Source organism: Helianthus annuus, chromosome 9 (assembly GCF_002127325.2).
Source record: "Helianthus annuus cultivar XRQ/B chromosome 9, HanXRQr2.0-SUNRISE, whole genome shotgun sequence".
Lineage (NCBI taxonomy): Eukaryota > Viridiplantae > Streptophyta > Magnoliopsida > Asterales > Asteraceae > Helianthus > Helianthus annuus.
Window position 1 is genome coordinate 120,308,645 of NC_035441.2, and position 24,283 is coordinate 120,332,927.

At 37.9% G+C, this 24,283-nt stretch overlaps 1 protein-coding gene and 1 long non-coding RNA gene across 2 annotated transcripts; both read right to left on the reverse strand.

The window, feature by feature from the left end:
• Positions 1–12,809: 12,809 nt before the first annotated feature.
• On the reverse strand, positions 12,810–14,464 carry LOC110874598. Its single transcript, XR_002556075.2, has 2 exons — positions 13,227–14,464; positions 12,810–13,146 (listed from the first exon to the last, which is right to left on the reverse strand). It is a non-coding gene; the product is annotated as an uncharacterized LOC110874598 (long non-coding RNA).
• Positions 14,465–22,885: 8,421 nt separating this feature from the next.
• On the reverse strand, positions 22,886–24,021 carry LOC110874597 (myb-related protein 315). Its single transcript, XM_022123152.2, has 3 exons — positions 23,850–24,021; positions 23,613–23,742; positions 22,886–23,512 (listed from the first exon to the last, which is right to left on the reverse strand). Exons 1-3 carry the CDS (start codon positions 23,980–23,982, stop codon positions 22,978–22,980), a joined length of 798 nt encoding a protein of 265 aa, XP_021978844.1. The 5' UTR covers positions 23,983–24,021; the 3' UTR covers positions 22,886–22,977.
• Between the last annotated feature and the right edge of the window lie 262 nt (positions 24,022–24,283).

A 24,283-nucleotide genomic window follows, 5' to 3' on the forward strand; every position in this document is an offset into this window, starting at 1 on the left:
GACTCGTGAGGGAATCTATCTCCTATCGCCTCCTCACGAATCTCCTCACGCTTCGGATCCTCTAAGCGAGACAAGTGGTCTGCCGCCACATTTTCTGCCCCCTTCTTATCCCTAATTTCAATGTCGAACTCGGAAAGAAGCAGAATCCATCGTATGAGACGCGGCTTCGCGTCCTTCTTCTGAAACAAGTGGCGAAGAGCAGAATGATCAGTGAACACGACGGTTTTCGAAAGAACGAGATATGATCGGAATTTATCGAACGCGAACACCACCGCCAACAACTCCTTCTCCGTAGTGGTATAATTCTCCTGGGCATCATTCAACGTTTTACTCGCGTAGTAAATCGGGTGAAAATGCTTCTCCCGTCGCTGCCCTAACACCGCACCAACTGCGTAGTCACTCGCATCGCACATCAGCTCGAATGGTAAGCTCCAATCAGGCGATACGAGGATCGGTGCACTCACTAACCTCTCCTTCAGAAACTCAAACGCTCGAAGGCACTCCTCGTCAAAGACGAAAGGAATGTCCTTCTCCAACAGTCGTGTCATGGGGCGAGTGATTTTGGAAAAATCCCTAATGAAGCGCCTATAAAATCCCGCATGACCGAGAAAACTACGAACCGACTTGACACTAGTCGGCGGAGGAAGCTGGCTAATCGTATCTATCTTCGCTCTATCAACCTCAATACCTGCTCGCGAAATCTTGTGCCCTAGCACAATCCCCTCGGTCACCATGAAGTGACACTTCTCCCAGTTCAGCATCAACTTCGTCTCTACACATCTCTTCAACATCCTCTCAAGATTCACTAGACACTGATCGAAAGAATTACCGTACACTGAGAAATCATCCATAAACACCTCCATCGAACTCTCGACCATATCCTGAAAGATCGCGATCATACAACGCTGAAATGTAGCAGGAGCGTTACATAATCCAAACGGCATGCGTCGGTACGCATAGGTGCCATATGGACATGTAAAAGTGGTTTTCTCCTGATCCTCTGGTGCAATAGGAATCTGGAAATAACCCGAAAACCCGTCGAGAAAGCAATAGAACTGCTGACCCGCGAGACGCTCAAGCATCTGATCAATGAATGGGAGCGGAAAATGATCTTTACGAGTGGCGTCATTTAACTTTCGATAGTCAATGCATACACGCCAACCCGTAACAGTGCGAGACGGAATAAGCTCATTCTTCGAATTCAGAACAACCGTCATCCCCCCTTTCTTCGGGACAACCTGCGTAGGACTCACCCAAGCTGAGTCAGAAATGGGGTAGATCAACCCAGACGCTAACAACTTCATCACCTCCTTCTTCACTACCTCCTGCATATTCGGATTCAACCGACGCTGTGGCTGCACTACAGGCTTGAAGACGTCCTCCATCAGAATGCGATGCGTGCAAAAGGTAGGGCTGATGCCCTTGATGTCGGATAGCCTCCATGCAATCGCATCACTGTGCTCTCTAAGCACCTCAATCAGCCTCGACTTCTCCTCCTCTGTCAACTTCGACGAAATGATGACAGGCATATCCGGCTTCTCTCCTAAGAACGCGTACTCGAGATGGGATGGAAGAACCTTAAGTTCTAAGGGCGGTGGGATCTCTACCGGAGTACTCTCATCACTAATCGCATCTAGCCCTAATGGCTCGGCACTAACCTCATCGCTCTCATCTAAACATTCCTCCTCTACCTCGTCTACCTCATCCTTAGAATGCTCGTCAACACCTCCCTCACCTACCAGATCGGCTCCACTAATGTACTCGAAGCACGTGTCGACACAAGACATGAATGAATTAAGAAAATAGACGGAATGACACGGCCCACTAACATCATCTCCACAACTAGGATGCTGCATCGCTCTATCGATCTCAAATGTGACAACCTCGTCACCCGCACGAAGAGAAATCTTACCGTCAAAGACGTCAATGATCGCCTTTGCGGTTCGAAGGAATGGACGGCCAAGAATAATAGGAACTCTCTCATCGGCCTCCATATCAAGCACAACGAAGTCTACTGGGAACACAAACCTATCGACTTTCACCAACAAATTCTCTACTACCCCCCGAGGATACTTGACTGATCGGTCAGCCAAGGACAATGACATGCGCGTGGGGGTAAGCTCTCCTAAACCAAGACGCTCATACAACGAGAATGGCATCAGATTGATGCTGGCTCCTAAATCGGCTAAGGCGTGAGAAGGGGTAGCGGCTCCCCCGAAGAAACATGGAATCGTGAATGTGCCGGGGTCAGTCAACTTCTCTGGTAGTTTATTCAAGACTACCGCAGAACAACCCCCTGTCAGTGGAATATTCAAAAGCTCACCGATTCTCTCCTTACGCTTCAAAAGATCCTTAAGAAATTTCGCGTATTTAGGCATAGACTGAAGCGCCTCGATGAACGGAAGATTTATCTTCAACTGAGTAAACATCTCAAGGAATTTCCCGTATTCCTGAGCATATTTCTGCTGCCTGGCACGAGCGGGAAATGGAAGGCGGGAATGATCAATCACGGGTGCCGGCCGACCTCTCGTCGGCTGTCTCTCCACTCTCTGCTCTACTGGCGACTCCTCGGCGTGTGCTGTACTTGCTGGGGCTAGCCTCGTGTGCACCTTGCCTGGAGCCTCCATCTCAATCTCCTCATCAACCTCTTCCTCTACCTCTTCGACCTCTCTCTCTCTAGCTACCTCTCCTACACTCCTCCCACTACGGGTCGTAATCGCCTTCGCTGACTGATTCGCTGGATTCGGGAAAGTGTTTCCCGAAAACTGACCCCGTGGGTGCTCCTGTAACTGCTGAGCAATTCCGCCTACTGTCCTCTGAAGGTCGAGGAGGGCGGCCTGCTGATTTTTGAACTGAAGGTCATTATTCTTATTGATTTGCTCCTGATTTTTCATGAATGCATCGCTACGCGTCATCATCTGAGCAAACATCTCCTCTAACCTACTCGTGCTAACCTCAGGGGCTTTCGCACCACCCTGACTCTCCTGAGGCGGTCCCCTATTCGAAAACTGACCACTAGACCCCGACCCACTAAACTGCCCTGAACTAGACTGCGTGTAAATACCGGGCCCTCTACTCTGATACTGACCAGAAAACCCAGGGGGGTTTCCAGACGAACGATACCCACTCGAATTACCACTACCTCGCCAGTTGGAACTAGAATTATTGAACGGATTCATGGGACCCCTAGGCTGACCAGCTATATACTCTACTTGCTCAAGAGTGAGCGTGGGGCAATCTATGGTGTCGTGACCTCCTCGGCAAACTTCACACCTATCGACTTTCTTCTTTATCTCACTCAACTCCTGCCTCATCTCCTGCCTAATCTCCTCTTTCGCCCTCTCGACCGCAGCAGCTACCGATGAATCCAAGCTAACTTGGTTTACCCCTCGACCGGCCGAGGTGGTACGCACAGGAATGGAAGTCCTGCTGGTAGTGCTGTAGTCCATATCGGAGTGGGCAAAACTCTCAAACAAATCGTTGCACTCTGCAACTGTCTTCTTCCCCATAAGCTGACCTCCTGCTGAGGTGTCGAAACGAGCCCTAATCTCTGGAGTAAGTCCATTGTAGAACTTCTCCACTAACGCCCAATCAGATAGGCCATGCTGAGAACAACGGGTGATCAGGGTCTGAAAACGCTCCCAAGCCAGATGATACGGCTCATCTGGCTCCATACGAAATGAGTGAATCTGGTCACGAAGGCGAGATGCCTTGGCTGGCGGAAAATATTTGGCTAAAAATGCATCGCGAAGGCCTGCCCAAGTACGGAAAGTGCCAGCAGGCTGGGAATCGAACCAGACGGCTGCGCGTCCAGCGAGTGAGAACGGAAACACCTGAAGATACCTAGCGTCAAGATTGACACCCTCAATGGAGAAGGTGCTGCAGAGACGAGTGATGCGATTGATATGAGCGGGGGCATCCTCGTCGTCACGACCATGGAACTGGCAGGAATTGGTGATGGCGGTCATAATGTAGGAAGGTATCTGCCAGGACCGATCGTTCGGAATCTCAGGAAGGGTGATGGGGGAATTACCACCGGCGAAGCCGGTGGTGGCCTGGTCGTAAACTGTCCTACGGGCCATGTGAACTACGGGTGGTGGACTGGGTGGACGGGAAGGAGGCGGGGAATTGTGGGGTGAAGACTTGGGTGTAAAGTCGAAAACTGGGGTGGACTGAGAAAATGAAGTAGAGCTAGAAGCACGTACCTCAGACGTAGATGACGAGAAGGAAGACCTGAGTGCAAGCGGCAACGGCGGCGGTCCCTGCGAGCGCGTATGGGGCATCCACTGCAAAAACCGAAAACACACAAGTAAGAAGACTCTACTAAACGACTCGACTAACTATAAAAAAAAACACTGAAATACTTAGACACCTATGACTCAAACAAAGAAACAAAATAGCACGTAATATGTCAAGTAAGTCCAAACAAAGTAATCAGCGCAATCGCCAAGAGTCCCCGGCAACGGCGCCAAAAACTTGATGTGCTGAAAATGGGCTAAATAAAACTAACTAAAATACCCTAATTCTAGACTCTCTAAGCTTTAAATTTATAAACTAAGACTCGACCTAAACCCTAAACACACAATCGGCAAGTGAACCGATCGAATGTAGTAAAGCTAAAGTAAGTCCGAGTATCGAACCCACAGGACTCTACTGACTACGCTAAGACTCTATCTAGACTCGGACTGACACGACATACTAAATTGTTTATTAATTTGGGGGGGTTTCTAAAAATCCTAGATAAAATAATAAAATAATACTAACAAGCAAAACACGAACACAAGCAAAAGGTCTGATCAGTGAGAATGAAGACTACCTAGGCTAGACGCAGGCTAAACTCGGATTGGATTCCTAAATGATAATGATGTGGTGTGAAACCGGGATCTTGAAATTCTCACCCCTAGGGAGATCTAAGGACCCCTAATCCCTCTCAAGAGCACACTAAGATTCCCTAGAGGTTGTTAAACTACCGGTTTTCTAGATTTCTTGTCCGTCCTCTAGTTTCTTGAAAGTGCTTATGTAAGACGCTCTACTTTGCCGCGCGAACGTCTAAAGCAACTATGGGTTTAAACTTGGCTTGATAGACAATGGGCAATTAATTCCTTTTAACTACTCCTAGACCTACCAATATCCTCGAGCCTTTCCGCGACGAGTCTAGCAGCACACTTGATTTTAATTAATTACCGAATATTGTTCCTAAGGTTACTAGTGCACTTTTCACCCTAGAGAATTAATGACCTATTATGTGATATAGACACTCACCTAAGTCAAAAACCCTAATTCAACTCTATTACGTGATAAAGACCGTCACCAAGAATTGAATGGAACAAATAAACGATTAACTAAGAAATCACAAGTATACAAACGCACCAAGACAAACTACCATAGTGTTTACAATGCAAGAAAAATCACAACCACATCAATAATCATATAAAAATCCAATCTTCGTTATGCCATAATCATCGCCTAGGTAGTTTATGAGTTTTAGCCGGAAAACATAATCAAAAACAAAGTCAAAACCAAAGTATCAACTGAATTCATCGTTAACAAAGTATAAACAAACAAAGAATGCAAGAAATAGGTGTATAAAACCCGAATCTTCACTCCCGAATGCTCAAGAATGCTTTCCCGATGATTCCTAGCTTCCGGTATGCCTCCGACACGTTCACAGCCTTCAATCAGCAGCTAAAACAGCCCCAAAGATGCCCTAGTTCGTCAATAATCGGCTGCTGATGCGAACATATGTTTTTATAACCGAAAACCCTAACTTGCCATGCAATCCTCGCAACTTTGCCGACAGAACAGCTTTAGGCGGCCCGCGTGGAATATTAACTTGATCTTATGCGGGTCGCCTAAAGTTAAAACTCCTGAATTGTTTTACACGACACTCGCGGCCCGCCTCATATTTCTGTTCAAGTTTACGCGGGGCGCGAGAGAGTATGTTTCTTCTGTTCCTTCTTTAAGTCAAGGCGGCCCGCTTGGAAATGCTCGTTTAGTCAACGCGGGTCGCCTGGAAGCTCCAGAATTGCCAATTTTCTTCGTTTCAGCTCCCGACTTCCTCGGTTTCCGTGCCAGCCTTCCGCCATTCCAGATTCTGCTCGTTTTCACTCCTTTTGGCTGTAAAGACCTGGAAACACAACTTAGATCAATAGTATGTACATTCTAAACTAAAACGACACTAAAACTAACTAACTAACGACTAAAACCGACGCGAATACCGATGTATTTTGCAATACATCAATGCCCTAAGTCGAAAAGAAAGGATCAAGCCCATAAGGGTTAGGGCTTTAGAGATGATTATCCAGACAGATCTGTCCCTGCGCATTCGTGTCGTGCAGAAAGAAGCTCTTAAAGAAAGGAACATTGAAGAGGAATATCTCCGTGGAATGGAGAAACAGTTGGTACCAAACGAGGAAGGAACATTATGTTTCATGAGACGAATTTGGGTCCCTCTGTTTGGTGGTTTGAGAAAAGCTATTTTTGATGAAGCTCACAAATCACGGTACTCTATCCACCCAGGAGCAGATAAGAAGTACCAAGATCTTAAGGATTATTAGTGGTGGCCTAGGATGAAAGGCGATGTTGCGGTTTACGTTAGCAAGTGTTTAATGTGCGCCAAGGTAAAAGCTGAATACCATAAGCCTTCAGGACTTCTGCAACAACCTGAGATTCCCAAGTGGAAATGGGAACAGATTTCAATGGATTTCATAACAAAGTTGCCAAGAACGCCAAAAGGTCATGACACTATTTGGGTAATAGTGGACCGGTTAACAAAGTTTGCGCACTTCTTACCCATCAGAGAGAAAGACAACATGAGCAAATTAGCTGAGATTTACATGAGAGAGATCGTTGCACGTCATGGAGTGCCTCTCTCGATCATCTCTGATAGAGACGGAAGGTTTGTGTCAAGGATTTGGCAGTCTTTCCAAGAAGCATTCGGATCTCAGTTGAACCTGAGTACAGCTTTTCACCCACAAACCGATGGAAGAGCGAACGGACGATTCAGACTTTAGAAGATATGCTGCAAGCTTGCGTTATGGATTTACGTGGAAGTTGGGATACTCACCTACTGTTGGTCGAATTTTCATACAATAACAGTTATCACGCAAGTATTCAAGCCGCACCGTTCGAAGCTCTATATGGACGCAAGTGTCGATCACCGATCTGTTGGTCAGATGCAGGTGATAGACAGTTAGTTGGTCCAGAAGTGGTCCAGGAAACCACAGACAAGATTGCACAGATCCGAGAGCGCATCAAGGCGGCTCGGGATCGTCAAAAGTGTTATGCGGATAGAAGAAGGAAACCTCTGGAGTTTGAGGTAGGAGACATGGTATTGTTGAAGGTATCACCCTGGAAGGGTGTGGCACGCTTCGGAAAGCGTGGAAAGTTGAATCCGCGCTATATTGGCCCATTCAAGATTCTGAAGAGAATCGGTTTAGTAGCATACAAGTTGGACTTACCTGCCGAACTAAATGGTGTTCACGATACGTTTCATGTATCAAACCTGAAGAAGAGTCCAACGCAAGAAACTGTTGTCATTCCCGCAGACGAGATTCATATTGACGACACGCTCGACTTCGTTGAGGAACCAGTTGAGGTCACGGATTGGAAGATAAACAAAACCCGCAGGAGCAGTGTTAAACTCGTCAAAGTTCGTTGGAATGCAAGACATGGTCCAGAATACACCTGGGAACGTGAGGACCGAATGAAAGAAAAGTACCCCCATTTATTTCCCAAGACCCCTGCGACCAGAAGCAGAACTTAAAAATTTCGGGACGAAATTTTCTTAACGGGGGGAGAATGTGACAACCCTCACCAAACCAGGTATCCGTACAAATTAATTAATATTTAATTAGTGCTTAATTACTGTGCTTAATTACAATACGAATAAACTGCTTCCTGTTTTCTGATACATACATGTTCATGCATCATACTGTATTACTGTCACTCCATTTGTTACACACAAAACAATAGTGACAAACTTGATGCACAAAAGCACAGTTTGCACAGTGAGCGGATAACCCAGTAAACATGCTGACATTGCCAGCACTAGACAGACATTGTCTCTGAGGCCAGTATGAGCCGGGAATAGATTACTACACTAGTAGGGAGTGTAGGGAGGTGAGGATTATAAAACTGCGTCACTAGGTGATAGTTATAGTGACCGGATGTGCCTAAAACATACTTTAATTACAAAATTCTGCACTTTATACAAAAATTCATCATTTAACATAACTAGTAAAGTGCAAAAACTTGGTAAAATAATTCTAGACACTTTCCAAAGTGTTGGTAAAGTATTGTGTCACTAAAAACACTATAAAAGACACTTTGAAGCTTTACTTGACACTTTAACGGATCAATATCCAACCGAACAACCAGACTTTACCCAGAACATAAAAATATTATACTTTTCTGAGCTAGTTAGGGTCCCCGAACACCCTAACACCCTTCATATTCTATTACACACTTAAATCTCTAACTTAACCTTTTTAATCTAACTAATTAGTAACTAAGGATTTGAAATCCAACCCCATACCCCTCCCCCCCTGCGAACCGGTTTGTCGAGTGGGGACACACCCCACAATCCTTTGATTATTTAATTGTCATTTGTTGGATATCTAGGTGACACAATATTTGGTGGATAATAGGAACTTGGTTTATAAGTAAACTCAAGAGTTAATCACATTCATTTTCACAAAACACTCAACAACTCTTGCTCTCTCTTTCTCTCTTGTCCGTCCGCCACCACCACACCACCATACCACCACCATCAAGCCTTCTACAAGCAAACCATACATACCCAAGGGTGTTAAAGATCATACAAGAAGGCTCGGTGCACTCGGAAGCTCAAGAACCTCTCTAGATTTCTTTTATCCACCTCGTTTACGTCTTGTTTCTTCCCTAGCCTCGAGCTAGTAGTAAGTGCCTCTAAACATCATCTTGATCTTGTTTATGGTGGTTAATAAGTGATTTAATGGTTAAAACTTTGAAACACTAAAGAACATCACATAAAGTCTTGAACATAAGATGAAACAAGATGGATAAAGAGAAGCTAGTTGTGTAAATCATGCAAATCTTGTTTAGTTGTGATTATTTCATGTTGTTTGTTGCAAAAAGTGGGATGGATCATCATCTAACCACACTAGATCATGTTCAAGAACATGAACTAGTAGTATGTTAGTGTTAGAATTATGAAAGATGATGAAACCTTCCATCCATGAAACATGAACTTGAATAACTATAATTTTTCTTGTAAAATAAGGTTCTAAACTAGTAGATCTAAAGATCTACAAGTGGTTTTTCTGAAGAACCAAGCGGAAAATGTTAGTTTTGTTAAAACCCGGGTATTTTATAAACAAGAAGCATTTATAGTAACTAAACAAGTGTGTAAACACTTGTGTAACAATGAAATTTCGTAAAGAAATATTTTTGTAAACCGTGACTAGAAGTTGTAAAACTTCAAGTTCTTTAAAAATAAAGTTTTTACGAAACTAGTTTTATTTTTAAAAGATAACGACACCTACTAAATACGCTAGAAACTTACTACATATTTTTACACAATTTTCAAGTTCATGAGTTTGTGATTTAGGCTTGTTTTGTCAAGTTCGATGTTTAAATATTGTATATTGGTGATTGTTAAATTGCTTGATTGAATTTTGAAAAGAAAATGATACGCTTTTAAGCGTGGCCACCTCCAGTTACAGAGGAAACTCTGGCGAAATTTTTCTAGAAATATAACGCTTAGAAATATTTTTGATCATAAATATGTTTTTGACTTGGTTTTCAAAATAAACTTCGCCATGATTTTTATTACAAAATTACCAAGTATTCGGAGGTGGATTTTCGTAAATAAAACTTGTTAAATATATATTTAGAATATATATTTCATAATAAAACGCTTGTATGATTGTGTGATTATTTTGTGAACTAGATATATATTATTTTTAGGGTAAAAATAATATAACTTGAAAATATCATAAAGTTACGATCTCCAAAATAATATCAATGCTCTCACAAAAATGAATATGTAAGTTATATAAGTATCATAATAAAACGCGAACTTTAAAAATGTAACTTATGTATTTTTCGGAAAAATACTCTTATTAGAATATTTTTGGTGAAATATTATTTTGGGAAAACTTATGGAATAAAATATAATATTTTTGGGAAAAATATTTTGGGAATTAAAACGTTTTAGACAAAGTAATTAAAATATATTTTCAAGTGAGACTTAAAAATATATTTTCGGAATTATAAAACATACATGTATTAATACCCCCATCTGTGGGAAGGAATATACTTATAAAATAATTAAGAAGTGTAAATACGAGATAGTTGACTAACTATTTCCCAAAAACGTTAAACCTTAAGCCAAGGCACGGCCGTCCGTCTAATAAAAGTTAGTACGTGTAGGTCGTCACGCAGCAGGTTATTTTGGGACGGACTATTTCGAGACGCACTTCTGTGAGTTCATGTCCCCCTTTTCTCTTAACTGTTTTCAGTTTTTATACTTCGGGGGTGGAATACATGTTACAGTAATTACGGATACTTTTATACATGGTGTGCTTAGCTTAAGGAGGGTTACTACTTAGATCATGTGAGTGGGTAGGCTGGAACTAGAGGCCATTAATCCTCATTGTAGGACCGAGGGTCAGTAGCGGTAGATCTATCTGGGTGTAGCGAGCCCAACTCCAGGCCCATTGTACGGACCTTGGGGTGACTTTGAGCCGACGCAAAAATCTGCTAGGTTTGAGTCTTCCTACAGCACTTCACACATATCATTGGCTTTGCAACCCAATGGTGATCTCTTTTTTTTCCTTATTTGCTACATACCATGGATTTTCATACATACAAACATGTTACAAAGGTTTTTACATACTCACTTTTACATGAACTCGCTCAGCTTTTGTTGATTTTTCAAATTACATGTATTTCAGGGAATTAGGGATCTAGCAAGGTATGTTATGTCTTCATGCTGCGTAGGAGAAGTGATGTCATCCAAGTTTAGGGATTGTGACTTTTGCCTGGACGAGTCACAAGACTTAAACTGCATTTGTTTCGTGTTTTATGGTTGTGTCTTATGAACAATGTTTTTTTATTTATGTTGTGTTGAAATTCCGTTTCATGTGTCAACTCTTAAAACAATGTTGTCGTATTTTTATTTTAAAACTTGAATCAATGGATGATCATCATGGTTTTACTTTCATATAGCTTTGTTGTGATTAAGCTATGGTATTAAGAAGTCACACCAAATAAACTCACGCTTCCGCAAAGCCAGGGTGTGACAACATTAGTTATTGTGATGGTGATCTTGAAATTTTCCGGATGTATATAGATGAGTGGAAGGATAGACCTTTCAAATTACGTCGTTAATTTCACAATCTATTTAATTAATTTTTCTTCTTCAATTTAATTATTATATAGAAAGACCACTTTACCCTCAACTAGCCTCATTTAGTATTTGTACTGTAAGCATACAAATTTGTAATTTTGTAGTCATCCTTGTGAATGTATTATAGTGAAATGTATTATAATATAGTATAGATATTATAGTCCATATAAATCTATTTATTATATTTATACATACTATTAAATCATGAAAATCTCACAGGTTGCATGTCTAACCTTTAATTTAATCAATTAGTGAATTCAATTGAACGCATTATTTACAAGAACTTAAGAGTTCCTTATAATTAATTTATGAAGATAATTAGCGTGATTCTTAAAACTTTTATTTAATTCCTTAATTTAATTCAATTAATGGAAGACATAAGTGGGTATAAATTCCATGGATCAAATGTCTATATTGCCCTCAAAGTGTCTTAAAACTTTGCACTATGTCCAAGTTTACTCCCTCTAAAATTGTTTGCTTTATTTATACATGTGGTTTCAAAACTTGTACACATGGTAAAATTACCAAAAGGGTAAAAAACCCAGTTTACTTAATAAGGTACATAGATTATATTTTTTCATGTTTATTTCAAACATGTATTTTAGTTTCAAAATCTAAAAAATCATGTATTTACGCTAGTAGGGTAATTATAATTACTCCACATAATTTCTCTACTAGAGTAAATACACGATTTTTTTGGCATTTTACAACTAAACATTATGCTTAAGTAGATGGGAAAAACACTACTACAAAAATAGGTATTTGCTACGTCCAAATCCGTAGCAACTTCGTAGCAAATACCCATTTTGCTACGGGTTTGCAACGGATTTGGTTCGTAGCTACAAGTCCCGTCGCTAATTTATTTGCTACGGATTTTGCTACGAATTCGTATTTTTGCGACGACTTTAGCTACAGAAAAAAGTGTCGCTGTTTTTGCTATATGTGTTGCTACGGAAAATGTTTGCTACGGATTTTGCTACAAAAAAATGTTTGCTACGGATTTTTACCTACGGCCTTTTGCTACAAAAATATTTGCTATGGATTTTTACCCACAGTTTTTGGCTACAAAAATATTTGCTATGGTTTTTTACCTACGAATTTTTGCTATGGAAATGTTTGCTACGGATTTTTAGCTATCATTTTTGCTAAAAATATGTAACCGTCATTTTTGCGAGGTATTTATAAATATGATCTTTGCTACAAATTTTGCTATAAATTTTGGATACGGATTTTGCTATGAAAAATAGATGAGGATTTTGTAATGGATTATTTTGCAGAATTTAAGAAAAAAGCCTTTTTGTTTCCCCCATTTTTTAACAACTGTTCTAAATTCGTGTAACCATATTCAAATTCAAACACGTATTGAAAATTAATGATAAATAAGGTAATCAAACGAATATGAATGTATGTATATATGTGAGTAGAATGAAACTCCAAGGTTAACATTACAACTAGTAAAATAAATTATTTAACTAAAAAACAAATAAAGTGACTTAAAAAAATATAGAAGGAACGTGGATTTCATCAAATCTATCTTGTGTTGATTGCACATCCTTCAAGTATAACTTTAGAATGTTTGAAAATTAATGGTAAATAAGGTAATCCCCACATCCTTCAAGTATAACTTTAGAATGTTTGACTATCTAGTTTTCCCTCCCCTTTGCACTCCTTCAATTATAACTGGCAGACAGTAATCTTCAATGCTTTTGCTTGTTTCTTCAAATATCAGTATCATACTTGGTACATTTAGCAGCCTGAGATTTAAAAAGTAGACTTTAGCCTAAACAATATATAAATACTAATAGTGTTCAATAAAGTTAGCACATAATCTCACCTTATCATATGGCTTTACCACTCTCTTATAAATTCAAAATGAGAAATCCCCTTTCAAAAGTCAACAAATGATGGCAAACCGGGATGTACATTCCAAACAAGGAGGACATGACATCGAATCAAGCATTAAAATTTTGAAGATGGCCATAAGCAAGAGACGATGGGGCTATAAGAGTAAAGGGGCGTTCTTTACAAGGTGGAAGAAATAAGTAACTGAAGGAATTGGGGGGAGTATTAAAATATAAGGGTTTGAATTCAGTTACTTCCGTAAATTAAGGAAAACTTTTAGCGGTAATTAAAATGAGAGGGAACTTTTGGTGAAATCAAAATTTTGGTACGGTGGGAAAAATTTGTGGTGGTTGTGACTTGTGAGGGAAACATTAAGTAGTTCATAAAGTTATTTTCATTAATGTTTAGATATATTTTTTTATAGATATATTGGGGGAAATGTAGGGGTGTGGTCGCATTAGGGGGCGGAAATCAGGCGTGGAAGTTTTAATTTTTACTTGGTGTTGGTGTTAATGAGTTATACCTCTAATTTAGTTATTATAATTTATTGCCTAGTTAATTCTGGATTTTGCTATCAATTTAAAAAAAAATATATCCGATATTTTATATCTATATCTGGACTTTTTTCTACATGTTTTATTAATTCAGTTTTTTTTAAGTATAGATTCTCTGATATTGCTATCGTGTTTGCTACGGATTATAATATTTAATAATAAAAAGTTTTAATTTTTAAACATTTATTTTTCTATTTTGTAATGAACTAGTGTTTGCTCCGCCCGCATTGCGGGGCACTAAGGCGATTTTTTCTCTCTCATAATATGTACGTGTGTGTTTTTTTTACTTACACATACTATTCACAACACGATCTCAAAAAAATTACATCGAATCAACCATTATCATATTATTGCTAAAAAAAGATAGAAAAACTAAAATTTTAAACAGGGGGGAAACTTATAATTTTTCAGGACAAATGAGTGTGTGTCTGGCAGCTACATGTCACGAATAAAAATTACATCGAGTCAGCCAATTTAAACAAAACACTGCAGTAGTTAAAAAAAACTAAAACAATGACATGGCATAACTGTAATTTAATACTATTGTACTTTAACTAGAAAAACAAACAAAAACGATGGAAAAAATGTAAATTTAAGTTGAGGGCAAAATCGTAACTTGGCTGGGAGGAAAAAAAACTTCAGGCTAAACAATAAATTTAAACGGGGCAAAATCGTAATTTTAAATCAAGGGCGAAATTGAAATTTTTAGCTGAGAGCAAAAGCGTAAATTTATTTGGCAAATTGGAAATAAATAATCTCAACTCACTGTTATTGGCCAATCATAATCCTAACTCATTTAATCACCAATAATAATCCGAACTATTCATTTTTGTTTGTAAAATACTCCCACGTTAAAAAAACACTAACTAGGTTAAAATATTGCTGATGTGGCTAAACATGTGTGGACTGACGTGGCTGGTTAACATCTTACCTATGTATAAAATGATTATCAGCCTCATTTGCACACCCAATCGCACTCTCCTTCAAAACCCTAATTCTACAAATTGGGCAAATTCAGTCGATTGTGTGTGCAAATGAGGCTGATAATCATTTTATACACAAGTAAGATGTTAACCAGCCACGTCAGTCCACACATGTTAAGCCACATCAGCAATATTTTAACCTAGTTAGTATTTTTTTAACGTGGGGGTATTTTACAAACAAATGTGAATAGTTCGGATTATTATTGGTGATTAAATGAGTTGGGATTATTATTGGGCAATAACAGTGAGTTGGGATTATTTATTTCCAATTTGCCAATTTATTTTTAAGTGGGAAAACAGAATTTTGAACTGATGGTAAAAACGAAATTTTAAAGCGGGATAAAATCGTAATTTGTCGAAATCTTCAACGATGGTAAGACTGCAATTTTGAACTGGGGGCAAATCGTAATTCTAAGCTGGGGTAAAATTGTAATTTGTTCGGGTCAACGGGGAAGTGCAAGGCAGCTAGCTGCCTGACTATTCCCCTCCATGGATTTTGTATATTGATTTTGTATATTAACTGGGGTCCAAATCATAATTCTGAGCGGGGTAAAATTATAATTTGTTCGGGTCAATGGGGAAGTGTCAGACAGCTGCCTAGCACTATTTTCCTCCATGGATTTTTGTATATTTATAAAATGAGTGCAAATAATATGAAAACGTTATAGAAATCAATTACCAGAATGATCTAATATGTTTAACTAGGGATGAGTTCGGTGTCAACTGGTACTGAAAATCCCAAGAATGGGCACCGGTACCGAAAATACATGGTACGGTACTGGTATTTGAGTGGAATACCGGTACCGTACCAAACCGGTACCAAAAACGTCAAAAGTCGGTCCCAAATATATTCGGTACCGGTACCCAACACCATTTGCTCATTCCTATGCTTAATTTAGTACGTATTATTTGTATGAGATATCTATATTAAATGTATTTATGTTTACAACAGTCCGTGTAAAATTGACTTTTTTTAACTATTTTTAAGTAATTAATATTTTTGCTTTTTATTTTTCTATTGTATATATTATTAATTATTTTTTAATATTTCTTTTGTTCATTTTTGCTTATGGGTTTTTTTACACGTCTTTTTAATTGTTTTTTGAATATTTATTTTGTTAGTTTTGCTATGAATTTTGCTACCACTATTATTAGTTAGTTTTAATTTTTTTTTTTTTGTTTTCGCAACGTATTTTGCTATGGATGTTACGATGGATATTAGTAAATTATTTTTTGAATATTTTCTTTTTTCTTATTTTGCAATGAATTTTTCTATAGATTTGGTACAGATTTTGCTACGTTAGTTTTTAAGAATTTTTCTAGATTTTGCTACCAGTTTCTCTACGGACTCTATTTACTTACCGATTTTGCTACCATTTTTTTAAACCTCAGCTAGTTAGTTTTTAAATATTTATTTTTATTATTTAGCTAAGGAATTTGCTACCAATTTTACTAAGTTTTTTTATTATATTTATTTTCACAATTTTGCTATCGATTTTGCTACAGATTTTATTTTACTTTTTTTAGTTTATTTCTAAATACTTATTTTCATGGTTTTGCTACGGATTTTGCTACCGGTTTTGCTACATTATATGGTTTATATTAATTTCGTCAATTTTGCTACGGATTTGCTATGAGTTTTGCTACGAAATTCATTTGCGACGGAAGTTCGTAGCTAATCCGTAGCTAATTCGTAGCAAAATGTCTTCGTAGCTAATCCGTAGCTAACTCGTAGCAAAATTTGCCATCATTTTTTTCCGTAGCAAAATTTCATAGCAAATGCCTCTTTTTGTAGTAGTGAAAAAATCAAAAAACAAAGTAAAGTCTTCATTCACTTCTCACGTTAAGACCCATTTGTATTTTATCTTTACACTTATTTTATGTATTTATCATTTCTTTTATTTGTTTTATAATCCAAAATTTCACACACGCACACAACTCATGTTCTATTTATTTCTTTCCTGGGTGTTTTGGAGCCGAGAGTCTCACTGGAAGCAGTCTCTCTATCCCTAGGGGTAGAGGTTAGGTGTGTCTACATCCCACCCTCCCCAGACCCTACCAATAGCTTTGTTATTTGTGGGATTTTACTGTGTATGACTGATTGATTATAATCCAAAGCTAGTGATTTTCCACCCGCGCTTCGCGGCGAAAATTCGGTTAGTATCTGTTTAGTTCGTTATGGTACCTATACTTGCTATAGTAGTCGAAAGAGAAAATCTTACATCGATCGAAAACAATAAAAACGAATATCCATACCAGTACAGATGTTCATTTTTTTCTGAATGACAACATCTGGTCTGCTCTATTCACCAATAATTCTAATATTTATCACCCTTACCCAGGATTGAACCTGGAACATCTCCCCTAAGAGGCATATGCCTCTACCAAGTGGGCTAGCCCCACATTGGCAAAACATAGAATCGAACACAACAATAATCGAACTTGCGTCGACTGCTTGCAATACAATGCATCAGCCCTCACAACACATCATTTGATTTGTATGTTGTTCAGATGATATCAGTTTCATTGGTTTGCATTCTAGGATTAATTTTTTTTCAACGTTGCCATATAAACATTATGGAAAACGGCTATTGTGCCGCTATCGTACCAACCCAAACTGAAACCGACTAAACAACATTTGTATCCTTACCGGGATTTATTTTCTTTTTTGTTTTTCCTTTCGATAAACTAAGATCGTATTGCTATCATACCGTACCGAACTGAACAACATTGGTACTGGTATGTATTAACTTTTATGTTTTTTTGTTTGATAACATATATCGTGTCGCTATCGTAGTGATCCGAACGTAAATTACTATAAAAAAATCAAACCGATTGCTAACTAAAATGCTACTAATAAAAAGAATAAATACCTAATAATTTTTTTATTACTAAACAATTAAATGAATAAATGAGAAAATATTACTAAATAAAAACAAACTAGAATTACGACCCGCCGCAATGCGGGGGGATTCTTTAGTTATAACTAAATCGATTTAGGACAAGCATGTTATGTTGAACCCGTCAAACGGGAAAAACGTAGATGATGTAAAAATGTTCACCCACACACGCACGTTGCGTCTTGTTAACTCGCAAAATTTAGAATGAAACGTAAAAATGCTAAACCAAAGATGCACGTTGCGATGTGTTAAGTCACAAAATTTAGAACGAAGCATATAGCGAAAAATTTGCGGAAAATGAAAACTATAAAGGACCAAAGTTGAAAGTAAAAAAAGTTGTGAGAATAGATTGCAAAAGATAAAAAGTTTTGTGTTAAAAGTAAAAAAACAAATAGTTTTGGGTTAAAAGTAATTTATGAAATACTTTTGGGTGAAAAATAAAAAAATCAATTTTTTTTAAAAACCTCCAAAGCCAAGGTTACAACAACCATATGTATAATCATTTTTTCTTTGAAAAACCTCCAAAGTCAAGATTACAACACATAAGTAAAAAAAAATCAAAGTGGTTAAATCGCAAAAGATGGAAACTTTTGAATTAGAAGTAAAAATCAAATTAATCAAAGGGGTTAACTTACCAAAAATTAAAACTTTAAAGTTAAATTGTCAAAGATTAAAACTTTAGGATAAATTGTCAAAGATTAAAACTTTAGGATTAAAAGAAAACAAAAATTAGAAGTTTAAACTTAAATTGTCAAACATTAAAACTTTAGGGTTAAAAAGAAAATTTTCCTTTTTTTTTTTGAAAAACTTCCAAAGCCTAACTTACAACACATATATGTAGATATAACTTGCTTCTTTGTAGTGTTTAATACTTAAGTACTTCAAGTACTCTTTATCGTAACTTTGTGTTAATATATATAATTCCGATTAATTTGCAGATTTTTAGAAAAATCAAATTTGGATAATCCGATCCGGATGCTATTTCACAATCCAGTTTTGACCATCATTTGACTTTTCCAAATCGGATAAAATCCGATTAGTTTTTTTTTTTTTTTTTTTTTTTTAATTCGATTTGTGCACCTCTACTTTGCCTGGCTCAGTGTATAGATTTGAGTCGAGATAAGGATCAACTCATTAAGCTCAATCCGACCCACATCCCCCGCCCCTTATAAAAAATCGTGTATTGAGTGGAACAAGTCTCTATTCTCCAATTAAAGATCTCGAATGTACTCTTTACTTTGTATTTTCCTTTAAGGTACATGTTACACAGTACACACTACGCATACATATTGACTTGACCGTATGAGGAGAAGGTGATTCTGAGCTAAGGGATATGACCTGCTTATAACGAAATTTCTTCGTGTTGAAGCCAACTCAGACTCGCGAACTTGAACTAGAGGTACACATGTAAAGTTAGACTTAAATTCCATTTTTTATTCGATCCTTTTAATTTTATATCTTAGGTTATATAAGATAACTGATAGAAATTTGGTTTCCACCAACCCGTTACAAAAGTACGTTGAACTTTCTAGGTTTGATTTAACCATTGTTGTAATGAGTTTTTTTATCATGCAAATACCTTTCCCCCATTCAAGGGGTACGGTCGGGTTTTTTTTTTTTTTTTTTTTTGCCTAAAAATACACTAATTTTGTGACAACCCGAACTTTTACGGTTAGTCTTACCTCGTTCCACGACCGTTAAACGAGTATTGTTACGCGTGCTCATTGCGTGATTCTAGTAAATGTGCTTGATGTGCTTGAATTATACTTGATTGGCTATATGAGACTTAATTGTATTATATGTGTGTGGGCGGTTGGCCGTTTGTTACTGTCCGTATGGTTCTTTGCCATTCCGCGTGTCCGATATACATTAATCTTAGCAACCTTATATCGAAAATAAAATAGATCATTGTAAATACAACTTTGTTGGTAATAAAAATTATCTTAGAATATCATGTATCACATATTTGCTTGAACTCGACCCAAATATAACATGTAACGTCAGTTAATAAATTGTTGGACTTGGCCCAAATACTGATCTGTGTTGTAACTAGCACTGGCCCAAAACATTGCTTTGTTTAGAAACCGCAATCGGCCCAAGTCAGAGTTTGACTGGCAAACCATCACCGGCCCACATGTAAGATATGATCATGAAACCATTTAATATCATGTAATGGGCTCCAGCCCACTTCGACTAACCAAGTAGGAACCGCCCCCACATTAATTTTCGTATAGTTTCAGTTGCATGTTCCCTCATATTTCGATCAGCCCTTTTTCTTTTGTCCCTAGCCATATGTTCAGCCCAAGTGATCATACCCACCTAAACTACTTACGGCCCAAATGTCAATAACCCAAACCGACCTCAATATGAAAACATATATATTACGTATTGTGATAAGCATTCTTCTCACAACTATAAACCCTATCATACCCGCAACACACCTGCGACATCCCTGCAATCTCTTCTCCCTCTTCGCCACGGTTGACGGAGGTCAGGTCCCGAGGTCAATACGTAATCGGTTAGTACTACTCACCCAGTTGTTTTTAATTAAGCTCACGTTGTCTCGGTTCGGTTTCGGTTCGTCATCGACTCAGATATTTGTATGAAAATATGATTTTTTTTTTTAGAAACTGTTGTGAATATTAGGTGTAATATGATAGCATAGAATAAATTATATGTGAATATTTATGCATGGACGATTGGTAATTGTGTTTGCACATGAAAGCTTATCGAATGATTAGGAACAGTGTACGTGATGAATGATGTGTACATGCTCGTTGATGTGTATATGATACTATGTGAAACTGTTGATCGGATTATACGTGTAAACATAGCCGTAGATTTCATGTAGGTGTACGCATGAAACGGATTAACGGCGCTGAGCATATGTGAACGAACTATGAATGTTTATGTATTATAGCAGCCGTGACGAGTATATGTTTGTTTGTTTAAGTCTGATCATAATGAAAAATCGATGCCGATGAATGCTTGACGCGAAACCTGTTATATGGTTAAGTGGCGTAGATGATGTGTTTATATGTGAATGTTAATCTCGACTTCGGTTGCAAGATAATATGATTAAACATGTTCCTAGACGGGTTGTTTATAAGTAAGGAACACATGAGTGATGCGGACTGACTACGTACGAACCTTGCAAATCGATAATGTGTGGTATGAATATAAACTGATCTTTCTTGTAGTTTTATTTTGAGTAGAGTTGTGAGGATATGTATTTCATATTGTGTGCATTATCTATACATAATAACTTCAGATACCATGGTTTATTAAAGGGTTATGATGGTTTCATTCTTCAACAAATTTCCACCAATTTGACTTTGTCCTACCTTTCCATTTGAAATCAATAGTATCTCTTAATCAAGAAAAGGGTTATGGGCATTCACAGGTCTGTTGTAAAGTGTTATACAATGTGATTAAGTTTACTTTTACATTATACAAATTCCTTAATATTTGTGATAATAACTGAATACATTGTGATTCATAGTGAGATATTTATATGCTACACATATATGAGATATTTAATGTATATGAATTGGTTGGTGCATGTATGTATGTAAACGTGAGGTATATATATATACATAAATGGATTATTTAATGTATGTGGTAATGGTTTAAGTTATGGTGCATGCATGTAAACAAATAAATATATATATTTAAATAGATAAATTAGTTAGTTAATATGTTACTTTGGGTTTGATTGTTGTGCGGGTATATATGGGGATGTGGACAGAATGGGTTGTGGGGGGTGGTGCTAGTTGGATGGTATACGTAGGTGAACTTGAATGAGCATATGTGATTAGGTGTGATGTACGAATATGAATACATGGTGTGATACTTGCGTTGATGTGAACCAGTATAGAAAAAGGTGTTAGTGGCATGGATAGGGTAACTTAGTTGTCGATGTACCTAGGTGTCCCAAATCCGAAGTTGAGGCGATAAACTGAAACCGTACAACGACCTTCTTGTTAGATTTCTAATAATGAGATAATATGTATATCAGGGCTTACCAAACGTGGAAGCTTCTATATTTGTTTACTTGTCGCTGTGCACCCTAAGGTGAGTTCATCTTTCTTGAGCATGCGTCCCGGTGGTTGGGACAGTCAGTGGGTATTCCTGGGAGGGACATGTCTTTTGGGTTAAAACGGGAATGTTGGATAATATACTCTTCCTATCACCTTTAAAGTCCCTCCGTGTTGTTTGGTTACCGGGAAGGTAACATGGTATTAGTTAGTAGCGCTACTTAGGTTTGGCAACCTCACCCCGTATCTGGGAGAACGGGTGTTGAACTAATGACCTAGTAATGACCAATGCTTTGATAGGAGCATTGGAGAAAGGGCAAAATAATCAGAAGCCGTCTTGTATTGGGGTATTATCAACATTGTTTTCAACATTGCTTTTGGAATTAAATTCAATGGATTAACTAATCACTTGGTAACCAACGTTTTCGTAAAACTATGAACTCACCAGCGTTGTCTGATACACTTGTTGCATGCTCGCAGGTCGTTAGGTAACTTGGAATTGGGAACTTGCTGTTTGGAATAGCTGGAGTGGTCATGGGTCGACAGGAAGGATTTATGTGACTGATTTCTTGATACTATACTTTGGTTTTTGAAACAGTTTAATTTCGTTTACTATTTGCTTCCGCTGAACTTATTGATTTTCGTTTAAACTTATTGAAGATGTTTTTGTTAATAATGGGGATTTTAATTATAACTTGTATGGGTTCAATGTAATTGGTGGCTCGTTATTGGTATGTCACACGCCTAACAGGGACACTCCCTAAGTGGTAATTTGGGGGTGTGACAAATTTTTTTTCATGGGTTGCGCCCGTCCACCCAAAAGAACACATAGGTCCGCCCCTCATATAGGGTATAGGGTATGTGTTACAAAGTCAGAAAAAGGGTAATCAAGTATAAAGGTATATAAGCTAACCATTAAATCGTAATATTCTACTTGTTCCCTATTCGAATGCTAGTTTGTGAGGATAATCAGCATGCCTTTGTCCCCCTGGCGTTTGACACGTTCGGCTCCTTGACGCCGGAGGCAGTTCGGTTCTTGTCGTGTGGTCCACAACATTTTCGACCCCTCAGGGGCGAGGCTTTGTTTTTAGTAGATTAGGGTTTTCTATTCAGAAAGGGATGGCGGCGCAGTTTGTTGCTCGCCTACCTGCTATCCTTATGTAATTTGCCCTGATGATTGGAATGAAATATATTCTATAAAAAAATAATTTTTCTTGAACAATGACCTAGTACAACAGAAATGAATGAAAACAATATAACATTTACATATTACAAAGAACTGTTTCCTAAAATGAAAAATAGGTCATCTTGTTGATTGAAACAATCCCATAACAACAATGAATCCACATCATCAACCCATTGTTGTGAAGAATCATCTCCTTCAACTAAAAAGGATTCTCCAAGGGAAGAGTTAGGGTTGATGGAACTTGAATGTTCAAAAGAAAGTGAGTTAGAATCACTTTTCGAATTTGATGTTGGTTTATCTTGGTTCGTGTTTGTACATGAATCCACGTCGAAGATCTTGCACACCCTATCGTTATGATGTTCCTTGGAGTTCATGACTTTTTCAAGTGTAAGTTCATCTATCCTCGCACAATCCACTTGGGTATTTTCATTAGTTGACACAATGTCGCATTCTTCATGATTTATGGCTTCCACATGTTGTTTCTTGTCTTCCATAACATGTTTTTGGGTATTTGAGTCTACTCCAAGAAGCTTTAGCTTTTTCTTGATTCGAGTATTCCAATGATTCTTGATTTCATTATCGGTACGCCCAGGAAAATGTGAGGCTATCTTAGACCATCTAAAATAGTTCAAAAGTAAAAATGTGATTTATTAGATAAATGCTTTATTGCATTAAAGATAATACCACATAAACGAAGATAAACAACTAGCTAGTTTACCTATTACCAAGACGAGCATGAAGTTCAATAATCTGATCCTCTTCAGCTTCAGATAATGTACCTCTTTTGAGGTCCGGCCTCAAATAGTTAATCCATCTCAATCTACAACTTTTCCCGCATCTTAGCAAACCTTCAATAACAAAACATATAAACAAACCTTCATTATTTTAAGTAATGATGTTTATTTATTATGCGCATTTTACAAACCCGCCATTAGTTACAAGAAGGAGAATAAACCTGCAAGCTTAGGAACCATTCGCCAACATTGGATGCCGTTATTGACGATAAAATTCATAAGCTTTCGGTCTTCTTCCATTGTCCATGGACCTCTTTTCAATCCTGCTCGATCACAACAAGGTTGTCTTCCCATGAGTACCCCAGTCACACCACAAAACAAATAACTAGAACCGTTGTGTGTTCTTGGTCTCCTTCTTTACCGTACACACCCAAACCGAACAAACCCCCCTTTATAAACAAAGTTAAGATTCCCTTTGAAAGGCCATTTATGAATATTAAAAAACAAGTACAGTTTGGTTGGAAAGAGGTTGATGATGTTGATGAATATTGTATACATGACGACTTAAGGAAAACCCAAAAAAATATGGTCACCCACTCTTTTTTTATTTTAGTTTTTGTCACTTTGGGTTCTTTGTGTTTGTAATTTGGTAAAT

Excerpts from the sequence above, each read along its gene's own strand:
- LOC110874597 (XM_022123152.2), bottom strand. The coding sequence starts at position 23,982 with ATGGGAAGACAACCTTGTTGTGATCGAGCAGGATTGAAAAGAGGTCCA. Across the intron at positions 23,743-23,849 it reads AATGGTTCCTAAGCTTGCAG|GTTTGCTAAGATGCGGGAAA; the intron begins GTTTATTCTCCT and ends TTGTTATTGAAG. Across the intron at positions 23,513-23,612 it reads CATGCTCGTCTTGGTAATAG|ATGGTCTAAGATAGCCTCAC; the intron begins GTAAACTAGCTA and ends GAACTATTTTAG.